At 38.2% G+C, this 13695-nt stretch overlaps 1 protein-coding gene and 1 pseudogene across 6 annotated transcripts in view; one reads left to right on the forward strand and one right to left on the reverse strand.

Moving 5' to 3' along the window:
- The window catches only part of CD86 (CD86 molecule), a 61509-nt gene extending 52566 nt beyond the window's left edge, over positions 1 to 8943 (reverse strand). For all 6 annotated transcript variants that reach the window (XM_019650405.1, XM_019650401.1, XM_019650368.1 and 3 more), the window contains exon 1: positions 8806 to 8943. Coding sequence is in view for 1 of the 6 variants with exons in the window: in XM_019650388.1 (XP_019505933.1) it covers positions 8806 to 8819 (14 nt within the window). In the remaining 5 variants the exon portion in view is untranslated. The remainder of the gene's footprint in view (positions 1 to 8805) is intronic.
- On the forward strand, positions 2321 to 2937 carry LOC109386875 (60S ribosomal protein L15-like; annotated as a pseudogene).
- Positions 8944 to 13695: the final 4752 nt, after the last annotated feature.

Genomic DNA, 13695 nt, shown 5'->3' on the forward strand with positions numbered 1-13695 from the left:
TTTGATGACATTCAGGACATCAAGGGTAATACGACAACAGCTCTGATGGCCATTCCAGAAAAAGAGTTCCAAAATTTCTTTGAAGGATGGACTAGGCATTGGCGTCGGTGCATAGCTTCCCAAGAGGAGTACTTCGAAGGTGACTATAGTGACATTCAGCAACGAGGTATGTAGCACTTTTTCTAGAATTAGTTCGTGAACTTAATTGTCAGACTTCGTAAGTTTCTAAGCCTGTCTAAACTTCGATTTCCTCATTTTATTTTTCAATGGGGAAAATAATACCTAGCTCACATGGTCACTGTAAGGATTCAAGGGCCACTGTAAGGATTCTAGGCCCATCCCTGCTCATCACAGTAATCACTTATTCTTTCCTACTCTGAGCCATGTACTTCACATACCTCCATTCACTCACCTAATCCTTACCCTGTGAAAAATTGAAACTATTAAGCCTTCTAAACAGATGAAGAAACCGAGGCTTAGAGAAGTAAGTAACCTGTTCAAAGTTCCTTTAATCTATGGAAATGTTTTTCCTAAGGCCCCTCAGAACTGAAAGGGACCCTCAGATCAATACCTAAGTAGTGTGTAAAGGGATCACTCTGCCTGTATTTGTGAAAGTATACCTAGAGGCATTAAAGAGACCAGGTTTAGGTTTAGGTTTTCGGTTTTTTTCTTACTACCTTTTTTCCCCTGGCAATCATAAGCACTTAGTAAGCCAGAGAATTCTCTTGGAAACAGGATCTTGGGTGAATCACTGAATGGTCACATTAACATTTTTTCTCTCTGCGGTCTAAATTCTCCCTCAAATTTCTCCATTGAGCCCTCAGTCAAGTCCCTCCCACCCCCAATCCACGTCCTTTGAATCCTCATGGGAAGATCTTGGGATCACTTCCAACCCAGCTAGATGGAAATAAGATAAATGGCCTCTGCGTTTGGATATGGCATCCTCAGAAAGTGTCTTTCTGGGATCATACTTTCAAACGCTCCCAGCTTCTGTACTCCCGGCTCTCACTTGCCTTGTTCCATTTGGTTATGCCTTCTCACATGCTGATGCTTCCCTTTCTAGACCAAGGCTTTTAAAAAGACTCGAGTGTCTAAAGGCTCCTGGCAGGACATTAAATGAGCAAAGTAGGCCACATGGGAAGACAAGAACTTATACCCCACTGGAAGTTGAGCAGCCTCTGCCAAGTTCACCAGTCATTACTATATGGGAATGTGGGCTCAGAATCAGCTATTCTGATTCCCCTGAGGAGCTAGAAACCAACATAATTTAAAATATAGGAAATAATACATTTTAAAGAAAAGAATGTGAAGCCTAAACTATTTTATGTCCACAAGATTTTACATCCATTATAAATTCTTATAACCCTCACAGCATTGGTAAGTACTAGTAGCCACATTTTACAGATGGGGGCACTGACATTCAGGGAGCTTGGATAGTTTCCCCAAGGTGACACTGCTCATAAATATGGAACTACTTATCAATTAATTATTTGACACCACCCTGACTGACTCAAAACTCTGGCACTTACCCAAAACACAATACTGCTGATAGACAAGTGGAAAACGGATACCTTTGTGCTCCTGTGGAACCTCACACACTTCACTGTTATAAAAAATCATCACATTTGATATATTTATCACTATACTGAGTTCCTTGAGAAAAGAAATCATGTTTACTCATCTTGGTGTGTCTCAAATGTGTGGCACAGTGCCTGGAACAAAAATGCTGAATGACACTAGTAAAAAAAATTTTTTTTTAATTTAAAAATGCTGAATGAACTGAAAAAAATTACTAGAACACAGAGAAATAGGCAGTGGCCAGAATGGGTATTTTCCTGTACAGATGCTTCTCAACTTACAATGAGGTTACGTTATTTCTTACTCTAGCCATTCTGATGGGTGTGTAGTGATATCTCACTGTGGCTTTAGTTTTAATTCTTATAATGGTGAATGACATTCAACATTTTTTCATGTGCTTACTTGTCATCTGTATATCCTCTTTGGGGAAATGTCTTTTTGTATCTTTTGCTTATTTTTGAATTGGATTATTTGTTTGTTTGTTTACTGTTTAATCTGATAAATCAAAATATCTCATTGTTTCTTTAACATCTAGTGAGAATGAATATATGTTGTCATTTACATTTATTTGTTAAATCACTTAATTATTAACTGCATTAGATTAGATTGCTTTTGTCCTTTTATAATTGTTGGTTTTTATTCCTAATTAGGCTATAAAAACTACATGTTGCTATTTCTTCCATACTCTTCACAGTGCTTTAAAACAATCAGGTTCTGCCATTTGCGTCTGGCCACAGCCAAGATGGGTGCTTACAAGTACATCCAGGACCTATGGAGGGAGAAACAGTTCGATGTAATGTGGTTTCTTCTCAGGGTGCACTACTGGCAGTACCACCAGCTCTCTGCATTCCACAGGTCCCCCCAGCCCCCAGCAGATAAAGCACCCAACCTGGGATCCAAGGCCAAGCAAGGTTATGTCAGATATTGGATTCATGTGTGCCATGGTGGCACAAACGCCCAGTTCCTAAGGGTGTGACCTATGGCAAGCCCTGTCCATCAGGGTGTTAACCAGCTAAAGTTTGCTCAGAGCCTTCAATCCCTTGCCAAGGAACCAGCTGGATGCCCCTGTGGGGCTCTGAGAGTCCTGAATCCTTACTGGGTTGGTGAAGATTTCAGGTACAAATCCTTTGAGGTTATCCTCATTGATCCCTTCCATAAAGCTATCAGACAGGATCCTGATACCCAGTGGATCGCCAAACCAGTCCACATGGACAGGGAGATGCAAGGGTTTACATCTGCAGGCCGCAAGAGCCGTGGTCTTGGAAAGGACCACGAGCTCCACCATTCTATTGGTGATTCTCGCCATGCAGCTTGGAGAAGGCGCAGTACTCTCCAGCTCCACCATTACTGCTAATATGAGTAATGTTGATAACATTCTTACCTAATAAGCAATTAAGGACAGTCATATCTGCTTAAAAGTGTTAATTTGCTTGCCTATTAAAACTGCTTGTCTGCAGATTGTTTCATGAATGCATTGTCATTATGAAAGTTAAAATGCAGTAATGTTTGAAGACTATAAGTGATGATGTATCTTGTTTCTCATAAGGTAAATACTTTTGTCTTTGCTTTAACTTATGAGGGAGTTTATATATCAGTGTTTAAAATGCTGTTTGGCATAATAGGTGTAAAATAAATTTTGCAGGAGAGGAGTGTAGAACTAGCCATGTAGATTTGTTGGTGCATGTGATAAAACCTATGGCTTTTATTGGGGTAATGCAATGCTCTGCTGGCTTACTCTCAGGGGACTATTATTTAGAGTTTGGCAAGGGCGTTTTAAATTGAATTTTGCTTGGAAATGTGAAGGGTATCCTAATCTGTTCGCAGGATCACATGCAGAAAAATGAAAGTTGACTAGGGGCCCACATTTTTAGATTTAACCCAATATTCTATTTATATAACTTCTGCTTCTGAAATGAGAAAAAAATTAAAAGAATGCCACCATTAGGAAAACTGAACAATCCTATTGCAAGAGGGTTCTCTTATGAATGAAACAAAGTCTGGTTAACCTAAACAAAATTTGACTTGGTCTCCACAATACTACTATTGAAGTTGACAAAAGCTGAGGCCCCTGATTCAATCCCATGACTCCATGGGATCTGCAGAATACTGAAAGGCTCAGTTAAATGATTTCCAGAAAACATGTAGCTGACTTATACAACCTCTTGAGACCCAAATTCCTTTCCACTCAAAAAAAATCATCAACCATCTATTTTGTGTGTAGAGGTTGTTCAACTAAAGAAATAAATGTCTATTAAACTAAACCAACAAACAAAAATTCTTTATAAAGATTTATTGGTTAGTTAGTTGAAAATAGTTCTAAGATGAAGGTGAGAATTTAGTTAAACTTTTGGATAGTTATTTATTTCAGGTTTTACTCCGTGGTTAATTTTTGGCTGGCATTGACAAATTGGTTTACTTAACAAAATGTTCCTTATTTTTGTTAGGTCTTTTATTACATCTTTTAGTCAAATCTGATTAATTTGAACCCCTAATATAGAACTGTGACATTTGGGTTGTTTGACCAATAATACCCCTGAAACTACAAAAGAAAAATTTAGACTCATTTGACTTCAAAGCTTTCTAAGAAAATGCTTTAATACTTCTCTATTCATCTCCGAGAAACCTTGCATCACAACTTTCTGACAGCTTAACAAAAGAGAATGGAATCTATGTCAGTACCAAAACCCCAGCATGTAAAATGACAGCTGCAAAAGTTCTATTTTTCCGGAAATCCTTCCTAAACCAGTGTTGGGTGGAGTAAGAAGTACTGACTTTTCTCTCCTGTGTTTAGCTGTTAATTTAGAGGAGACTCCAGGTCTGGCTGACTCGACTCTAAGTTGGTTCCATGTGGCTCTTTGCGGACAGTGGTGGTGAGTTTGGTCCAGTGAAGCGGTCCCATTTCATCACCCAACATTTTGTAGCAGTGCTTTCTCTGTTGTCTCCGTGTTCTCAACTCTCTGAGATCTACTCCTTCTATTTAACTGGGAGTGTTCGGCAAAGGTCATCAAAGGCCTCTGGACTGACATTTTCAGTCATTCTCCTAGTTCACCTTTCTGCAGAATTTGACTCTGACTACCCTGTGCTTTGCATGTGTCTTCTGCATCCAAATTTCCACTTTTTTATGAGCACACTAGTCATCTTGGATTAGGGGCCACCCTAATGACCTAATTTTAATCTGATTATCTCCAAACACAATCACATTCTGAGGTACTGGGGTTTATAACTTCAACATATGAATTCTTAGGGGACACAATTCAACCCTTAACCCTTGGTCCCTAGTAATCCCTTTTCCTGTCGTATCTCATGTAGAAGTTTGGTAAATATGCTTGGTCTTTCCATAGACATGTCCTCATCTTTCTCGCATCTCTCGCTTCCCTCGGTTTCTATGGCATCACTTTCTCCTGCTTTGCTCCAATCTCTCTAGTCCTGCTTTGGTGTCTATTTTGGAGGACTCTTCATCCTCATCTACCTCCTTCAATGTCAAAGTTTTACAGATTCCATCCTTGGCTTCTTCTCACTCCACCATCCCCTCTCCCTAGTGATCTCACCCACAAGAAGAATTTCAACTCTCAGCTGTACTTACGCTGAAGACTCTTCATGCCTCCTCCAGCCCATACTTCTTTCTTGAGCTTTGCACCTGTGTATTCACTTATCTGCTTACACATCACCATCCAGCTGCTCCACATGATCTCAAATTCAGCACGTTAAAAATGGAACTCGACGCCTGTCCTCTCTTTCCCCCTGGCCCAAACCCAACCACTGTCATTACTCCCCATCTTGTGAAGGATGCCACTGTGTACTTAGATCTCTCGTTCCAAGATCCACATCTGTCAAAACCAAAATCCTGTCAACTCTAGTGCTTAACAGTCTTCCAAATCCGTCCTCTCCTCTCTGATTCAACAATGACTGCCCGGGTTTCATATCCTCAACACCTCTCCTTGGATTATTACAATAGTGCTCTAAATGATCTCCTTGTCACCCCAAATCAGTTCTGTACTCTGCTGCCAGAGGAAGCTTTAAAAGCAAATTTGATCATTATCTTTGCTTGCTTATGACTCCTCAAACTTCGGCTGTGACTTTAGGATCATCATGACTAGATGCCTGGGCTTCGTGGGCTCCTTGTCCTGATCGCTCCCAGTTTTCATCTTACCCTCTTTTACTACTACCTGTCAGGTATCTTCTTATAGCTAGAGTTGCAATTCCCCCATGCACCCAATTTGTCTATTTAATCACCCAGACCTTGGGTCTTTAAGCCATGTTGACCCCCGCCATGAAGCCCAGAGCTGGTGGTTTACAAAAGCCTCAGCAGTGGCTGAGTCATCTCTTCTTTTCCTGTGCTAGCTTTTTGATCCCGGTTTTCACTTTATACCTAACCTGGCTCTCAACTTTCTTAGCCTCATCCTCCTCTCCAGCATTTGGTTTCCCACTGTGATCAGAGTCATTCCCCGGAAGTGGCTGGCCTTGTCCTTGGGCTCTGCCTGTTTCAGATCAGCTCCCTTAGGAGTCCAGCCTGGGGTTGTCCTGACAGGCTCAGAGAGTATTGAACACGTCTGCTCAAAAAAACCTTCTCGTCCTAGCATGGCCATCAAGTAGCTGTGTAATCTTGGACAAATCACTTTCCCTCTATTTCTTAACCCTAACAGTAATAGTAATAATAAAAACAGCTACTACTAATTACTGAGTACTTATCAGATCAAGCTTCTAAGCACTTCATGGATTGTCTCATTAAAATCTTACAGCCACTTTATGACAAGCCACAGTTATCCTGATTATACAAATAAGAAACTGAGGATTACAATTGTTAAACAACTTGTCCACGGTCATACTGCTGGGAAGTGAGAGAAGCTGGGATTCAAACCTCAGCACTCAGGTTTCTACGTGTGACCACTTAACCACTACTCTGTTCTTGGTCCCAACACGCAGCTCACTCTGGAGCCATGCCATCACATCTTAAAGTAAGGAAATGAGTGCTTCAGGATCCTCCACATAGAACATCCTATGAAAACAAGTACGTTTTGAAGAGGAGTGAAGAGACAAAACGTTAAACACAAAGGACCAAAGCTCTCACAATGGAATTCCACAAATGATGAGTTATTGGTTTCTTTTTCTTAAATATCTGATTTTATTTTTCTGTCTGCAGATGTAATCCAAGTTTAAAAGCACAAAGTAGAAAATAGAAATCACCTGTATTTCTGATTAATATCGTACATATACAGGCATCATATATAAAAGTAGTAGCACTGTACATTCTGCTTTTTTTCTTAAGCTAAACACAGTAAGAATTGTTGTTCTGCAACAGAACTTCTCATGACTGCATGGTATTCCATTATGGGTGCTCCCTGATTAACCAATTACCTATATTTAGACAATTAAATTGTTCCTAAGGTTTTTCCTATTAGAAACAATGGCAAGAAAAGTATCCATGTCATTAAAACTTTACAAACAAACAGTAATACCTTGGTTTGCAAGCATAATTAGTTTTGGAAACAAACTACTCGTGTTGCAAAACATTGCTATTTACCACGTTAAAATGTATTAGAACTGTTTGCTTGTCTTGCAGGGCACTCGCAAGCCACGTTACTCGCAATCCAAGGTTTTACTGTATATGATTATGTCCTTACAATAAATTCCTAAAAGTTGAACTGCTTGGCTAAAGGGCATATACATTTTAAGGGCTTCTGATGTGTATCACCAGATTGTCTTGAAAGATTATATTAGCATCAGCTGGTGATGTGGGTCTAAATGTTCCCCCTTCCTTAGAAACAGGTACAATTTTTGCTTGCTTGCTTCCTTTTTAAACAAAATGTTTGCCACTTTGGTTAAAGAAAAATGATATTTCACTGTTTTAATTTGCATTTCTTTTATTTCAGATAAATATTGTTAAATTTGGCCATTTATATTTTAAAATTTCCTGCTCAAGATCAATTTTCAGGCACTATGAAACAAAGAGAATCTTAACAAGAACAATATAGACAGTGGCCTATGGTTCTATAGACATCTGCAGGTAGTATTAACATAATTAAGTGGTACCATCTCTATGGTTCCATGAAAATTATAAATTCTGAAACAATTTTCTCATACATGTGTAACATTTCAAAACTCCACTGGAGGGAAAAGAACCTTTACTTGGAAATTAAATTCTGATCTTCTGAAATAAAAACAGCAAAGCTGTTTTCCAAACCAGTAAGCACTAGGTAGATTAGGGTTACTTAGATTTTCAAAGAACAATAAGAAATGATGATTGACCTCAGCTGCCACCACCCAAGAGAAGAGTGGTGTGACCCTGTCCAGTAAGTCACTGCTGTGAGGGCCTGCTAGGGCATGGAGAAACCTTGTGGTGCAGAGCAAAGCGGCAAGAAAGATTTTAGCTCTACTCCTTACGAGCTGTGTGAACATTAGCCAGTTATTTAGCCTCTTTAAGCCACAGTTATCTCATTCATAGAACACAGTGATAATATTATCTGCCTGAAGGTCATTGCAAAGGTTAAAATTCAGTGAAACAACACTAGTAAAGTCCACAGCACAGCAAGCATGTTCACTAGGTAGGTAATTGAATTACTCTACATCTTTCCACTACCTCATCCTGCTCAGAATCTCCCATGGCCTGTTTGTGACTCATCATCTGCGTTCTGCATTTTCTTCTTAAACCCCTTGTTCCTCTTCCTTTTCCTTGGCTTGTCTTCTTCTACCTTCTCTGTTTCATTATCCCATCCCCAGGCCAAACTGACCTTGGTCTACACAGAATTTGCTCCCTGTCATTTGCCATGCTTATGCAGACATTTAAAAATTTCATGATTCTTAAAATCAACAACAGCAACATGGAAATATTTGAAAGACAAATTTACAACATCAAAATTAATCACTTTATAAAAACCAACAACCAATACAATTGCAGCTCAATAATTCTCACCTTTGAGTGGCAGTCAAATGTCTTTGATAACAAATTTTTTTTAAAAAGCTTCTCTGCCTTGGAGCTGTGGAATCAACAGAGAGTGGATGCTCCAAGAAGGGGAGAATGGCTTTGGGGCTTTAGCTAACATTTCATAGCATAGACCACTCTTTCTCCCTGTGTTTATATTTTTGGCTTCTGCATCAATATGTCCTTAATACATATTAGCATTCTTGGGCAGGAAGGACAAAAATTAGAGCACCATTGTCAACCTCAGCCTGCTGCTGAGGTAACAACTCAAATTTGTGTTTCAAAGAATAATAAGAATGATCACTCACCATCCGAGGTCCATCTTGACACTGTTGGGCTAACGTCCGGGAATGACCCTGCTTGTCTGTCTGTCTGTCCGTCTGTCTGTGTTAATCTGAGTTAAAGTCGAAGGAGGAGCAATACTTTCCACGCCTCTGAAAACCTTCCTCCTCAATGACTGTATACCCTGCAACTTTCTTTACTAAAGCCTGTTGTTCCTCTTTTTTCTTTTCTCATTTTGCTGATACTTGTGAAAGAAATTTAACCCGTTCCTTGCATTTGAATCCTTTGACCTAGGTCTAAATATATTTTTAAAAGTTAATTCAGTGGCTTAAGTTCCAGACATGGCATTAAGATGAGGTGGACTAAAAATACTCCCTCGAGAAATTCCCTCCAAAAATCTAGAAAATATGATCATTAAAAAGAAGGGGGAAAAAAATCTCTGTCTCTATAAGATAGAATAAAAGAACATTCTACAGATTTTGGTAAGACAATAAAAAGTGTGATTTATTATGGATGTAGATTGGGAGCAAGTAGCCTCCCCTGCTGATTTCCAAAACCAAAATGATGAAGGATTTCACTGAACTTTGGGTGCAAGTGGGATGTCCTTCTGTGAGAGCTGCACAACCAAGGAGAGCAAACAAAACCACTGCCTTTATTGTTTCATTATCCTATAGCCAAAGATTAAAGTGGTGAAAGAGAAGATGCATGAACTAGATGCTTGAAAACAGAAAAAAGCAGCATCCTAAAATTAAGAGACGTGCTTAAGAGAGAAACATAAAATTCATCAAGCAGAAACTATTACCAGAAGAAAAGAAATTTCTGCATATGCACTAAAAAGGATATTATTAAGGAACTCAAAAGCTACAGATTGTAAAAAAACAAAAAACAAAAAACAAGTTAAGAAAATGAATTTTCAACCAGATAAATATTGTAAACATTTTAAATTCCAAAGAAAAGAAAGCAAAAAAACAAAATTAAAAAGATGACTGCAGAGAAAGATAAGCCAGCTTGGCCTCTTACCCAACTCTAAATGTCAGAGAACCACAGAACTATATCTACAGAGTTTTGAGGTAGCATTTCCTAACTAGATAAGATGCTACTTAAGGTTAAAGTCAATAGAAATAGATTACCAAGCAAACAAACAAACAAAAAGAACAACAATAATATCACTACCAAGATAGCCTTCCAAGATACATTAAAGATGTGTTCTAGAATAATAAAAAATGGATTAAAATCGAAAGCCTTAGAGAAGCTATGACTGGAAAAAACCCCAAAAACAGTACTTAGATTGAAAACTAGTTACACATATAGAGATAAGACTAGACAATTGTTGTAAATTAAGATATCAGAATGTTAAGAAAGAATTACTATAAATAGATTACTTATATTATTTTTGATGAGGATTGAAAATAGCAGGTGGTAGAGAGAATTCTGGGAAGATGGTTGAGTAGGAAGCACTAGAAATCTGTCTCCCCACCTAGAAAACAACTGCACGGGCAGACTCTGTCATGCACTCTCATGTTTATTGCAGCATTATTCACAATAGCCAAGATATGGAAGCAACCATTGATGGATGAATGAATTAAAGAAAATGTCACACTGTCACACACACACACACACACACACACACACACACATTATTCAGTCATAAAAAAAGCAGAAAACACTGCTGTTTGAGGCAACATGGATGAACCTCAAGGAAATTATGCAAAGTCAAGTAAGCCAGACACAGAAAGACAACTACTGCATGATATCACTTGTACACATATAAGGAATCTAAAAAATTTTTCTGATAAATTTTTATTTTTTAATTACAGTTGATATATATTAGTTTCAGGTGTATAACAGCAATTAGACATTTATGTAAGTTACAAAGGGATCATACTGATAAATCTGGTAGCGAACTGACACCATACATAGTTATTACAATATTATTGACTATATTCCCTATGCTTTACACCCCCATGATTATTTTGTAACTATCAATTTGTATATTTTAAACCCTTCCCCTTTTTTACTCAAATCCTAACCCTCCTCCCATCTGGCAATCATCAAAATGTTCTCTGTATCTATGAGTTTGTTTCTGTTTTGTTTGTTCATTTATTTTGTTTTTTATATTCCACATATAAGTGAAATCCTATGGTATTTGTCTTTCGGTGTCTGACTTATTCCACTTAGCATAATACCTAGGTCTATACATATTGTAGCAGATGGCAAGACTTCATTCTTTTTTTATGACTGAGTAATATTCCATTGTATGTATGTACCACTTCTTTATCCATTCATCTATTGATGGACACTTAGGTTGTTTCCACATCTTGGCCATTGTAAATAATGCTGCAATGGACATATGGATGCATATGTCTTTTTGAGTTAGTATTTTGGGTTTCTTCAGATAAATACCCATAAGTGGAATTGCTGGATTCTTCTTTGTCTCTTCTTATTCACTTTGTTTTAAAGTCTATTTTGTCTAGTATAAATAGTGCTGTTGCCCCAGTGCTGGAGCTCAGAGCAAGTGAGTACATCAGCTAGTAAGTCCTTACTTGGACCCTTTAAGAGGAATGCCTGGGACTCCAGCAGCCCTTTGTCTCACTCGGCCACAATATCAGCTGGTTTTCACAGCCAGAAGTTGTGGGATCATGTCTTTCTTGCACTGGAACTCTGGGCTTGGGGAGTCTGGTGTGGGGCTGGAACCCCTCACTCCTCAGAGGGACCTCCATGACTGAAATATCCCTCCCAATTTTTAACTGCCACACGTGGGTGTGGGACCAGCCCATTCCCATCTCTGCCTCTTACCAGTCTTTATGTGACTTCCTCTGTATATCCTTAGTTATAGAGCTTCTGTTAGCTAGACTTCAGGAAATTCTCAGTGATGGCTGTTCTATAGTTCAGTTGTCATTTTGACATGGTCGTGGCAGGAGGCAAGTACAGAATTTACCTACTCCCTCATCTTGAGTGGAAGCCTGGAATCCAAAAAATTTGATCTTATAGAAACAGAAAGGATAACGGTGGTTTTCAGGGATGGGGGATTGGAGAAATGGAGAGATGTTGGTCAAAGGGTACAAACTTTCAGTTATAAGATTAATAAAAGTTCTGGGTATCTAAAGTACAGGATGGTGATTATAGTTAATAATACATATTGAATATCTGAGATATGCTAAGAGAGTAGATCTTAAGTGATCTCACCACACACACAAAAAAGGTAACTATGTGAGGTGATTGATATGTTAATTAATGTGATTATGACAATCGTTTCACAGTGTATACGTATATTAAATCATAGTGTTGTACACCTTTAAAAAGTCACATTTTAACAAGCTAAATATATACAATTTTTCTTTGTCAATTTTACTTCATATAATGTAAAACCTAAAACTATAAAAATCTTAGAAGAAACATATGGCAAAAGCTTTATGATATTGAATTTGGCAATGATTTCTTGGATATGACACCAAAATGTACAGGCAACAAAAGGAAAAACAGACAAAATGGACTTCACAAATATTTTTAAATGTTGTGCATAAAAAGACAATATCAACAGAGTAAAAAAAGCAACTCACAGAGTGGAAGATAATATTCACAAATCATGTATCTGATAAGGGATTAATATCTAGAATATTTAGAGAACTCTTCAAACAACACCAAAAAACAAACAACCTAATTCAAAAATGGCCAAAGGACTTGAACAGACATTTTTACAAAGAAGGTACACAAATGACCAGTAAGCACATGAAAAGATGCTCAATATCACTAAACATTAGGGAAATGTAAATAAAAGTAGTGAGATACCACCTCATACCCATTAGGAGAGCTACTATCAAAAAAGGATAAAAACAAAAAGAACCAAAAAATAACAAGTGTTTGTGAGGAAGTAGACTAATTAGCACCCTTGTGTATTGCTGGTGGGGATGTAAAATGGTATAGATGCTATAGAAAACAGTATGACATTAAAAAAAAATTAAACATATAATTATCACATGATCCAACAATTCTACTTCAGGATATATACTAAAAAGACTTGAAAGCAGAGTCTTGTAGAGATAGTTCTGCCTCCATGTTCATAGCAGCACTATTCACAGTAGCCAGAAGATGGAAGCAACCCAAGTAACCATTGATGGATGAATGGATAAACAAAATGTTACACACACACACACACACACACACACACACACACACACACACATGCAAACACACACAGAGGAATATTATTCAGGTTTTTAAAAAAAGGAAATTTTGCTACAACATGGATGAACCTTGAAGATGTTATGGTAAGTGAAATAAGCTAGTTTAAAAAGGACACGTATAATTCCTCCTATGTGAGGCTCCTAGTACAAATTCATAGATACAGAAAGTAGAATGGTGGCTTCCAGGGGCTGGTGGAAGGGGGTAATGAGGAGTTAGTGTTTAATGGGTATACCGTTTTCAGAAAGGAAAGACGAAAAAGCTCTGGAGATAGGTGATGGTTGCACAACAATGTGAATGTACCTAATAAAACAGAATTGTACACTTAAAAATGGTTAAGAAGGTAAATTTTATATATTTTGCTGCCATAACAAAAGGCCACAAACTGGGTGGTTTAAACAACAGAAATTTATTTTCTCACAGTTCTGGAGGCTGGACATCCGAGATCAAGGTGTTGCCAGGTTTGGTCTCCACCAAGGCCTCTCTTGGGCTTTCAAATGACCACCTTTGTGTATGCTTACCTCTGATGGCTCTTCCTCTGCTTATAAGGACAATAAGGACAATAGTCCTATTGGATTAGGGCTGGCTGTTGGCAGGTTTCCTCAGTTCCTCATCCTGTGTGCTTCTACTCACAGCATGTACCTAGCTTCCTCCAGAAGAAATTATCCAAGAGAGATTAAAGTACAGCACCTTTTGTGATCTAATCTCCAAAGTCACACACTGGCCATTCTATT

This window comes from Hipposideros armiger, unplaced genomic scaffold (genome assembly GCF_001890085.2).
Source record: "Hipposideros armiger isolate ML-2016 unplaced genomic scaffold, ASM189008v1 scaffold_8, whole genome shotgun sequence".
NCBI lineage: Eukaryota > Metazoa > Chordata > Mammalia > Chiroptera > Hipposideridae > Hipposideros > Hipposideros armiger.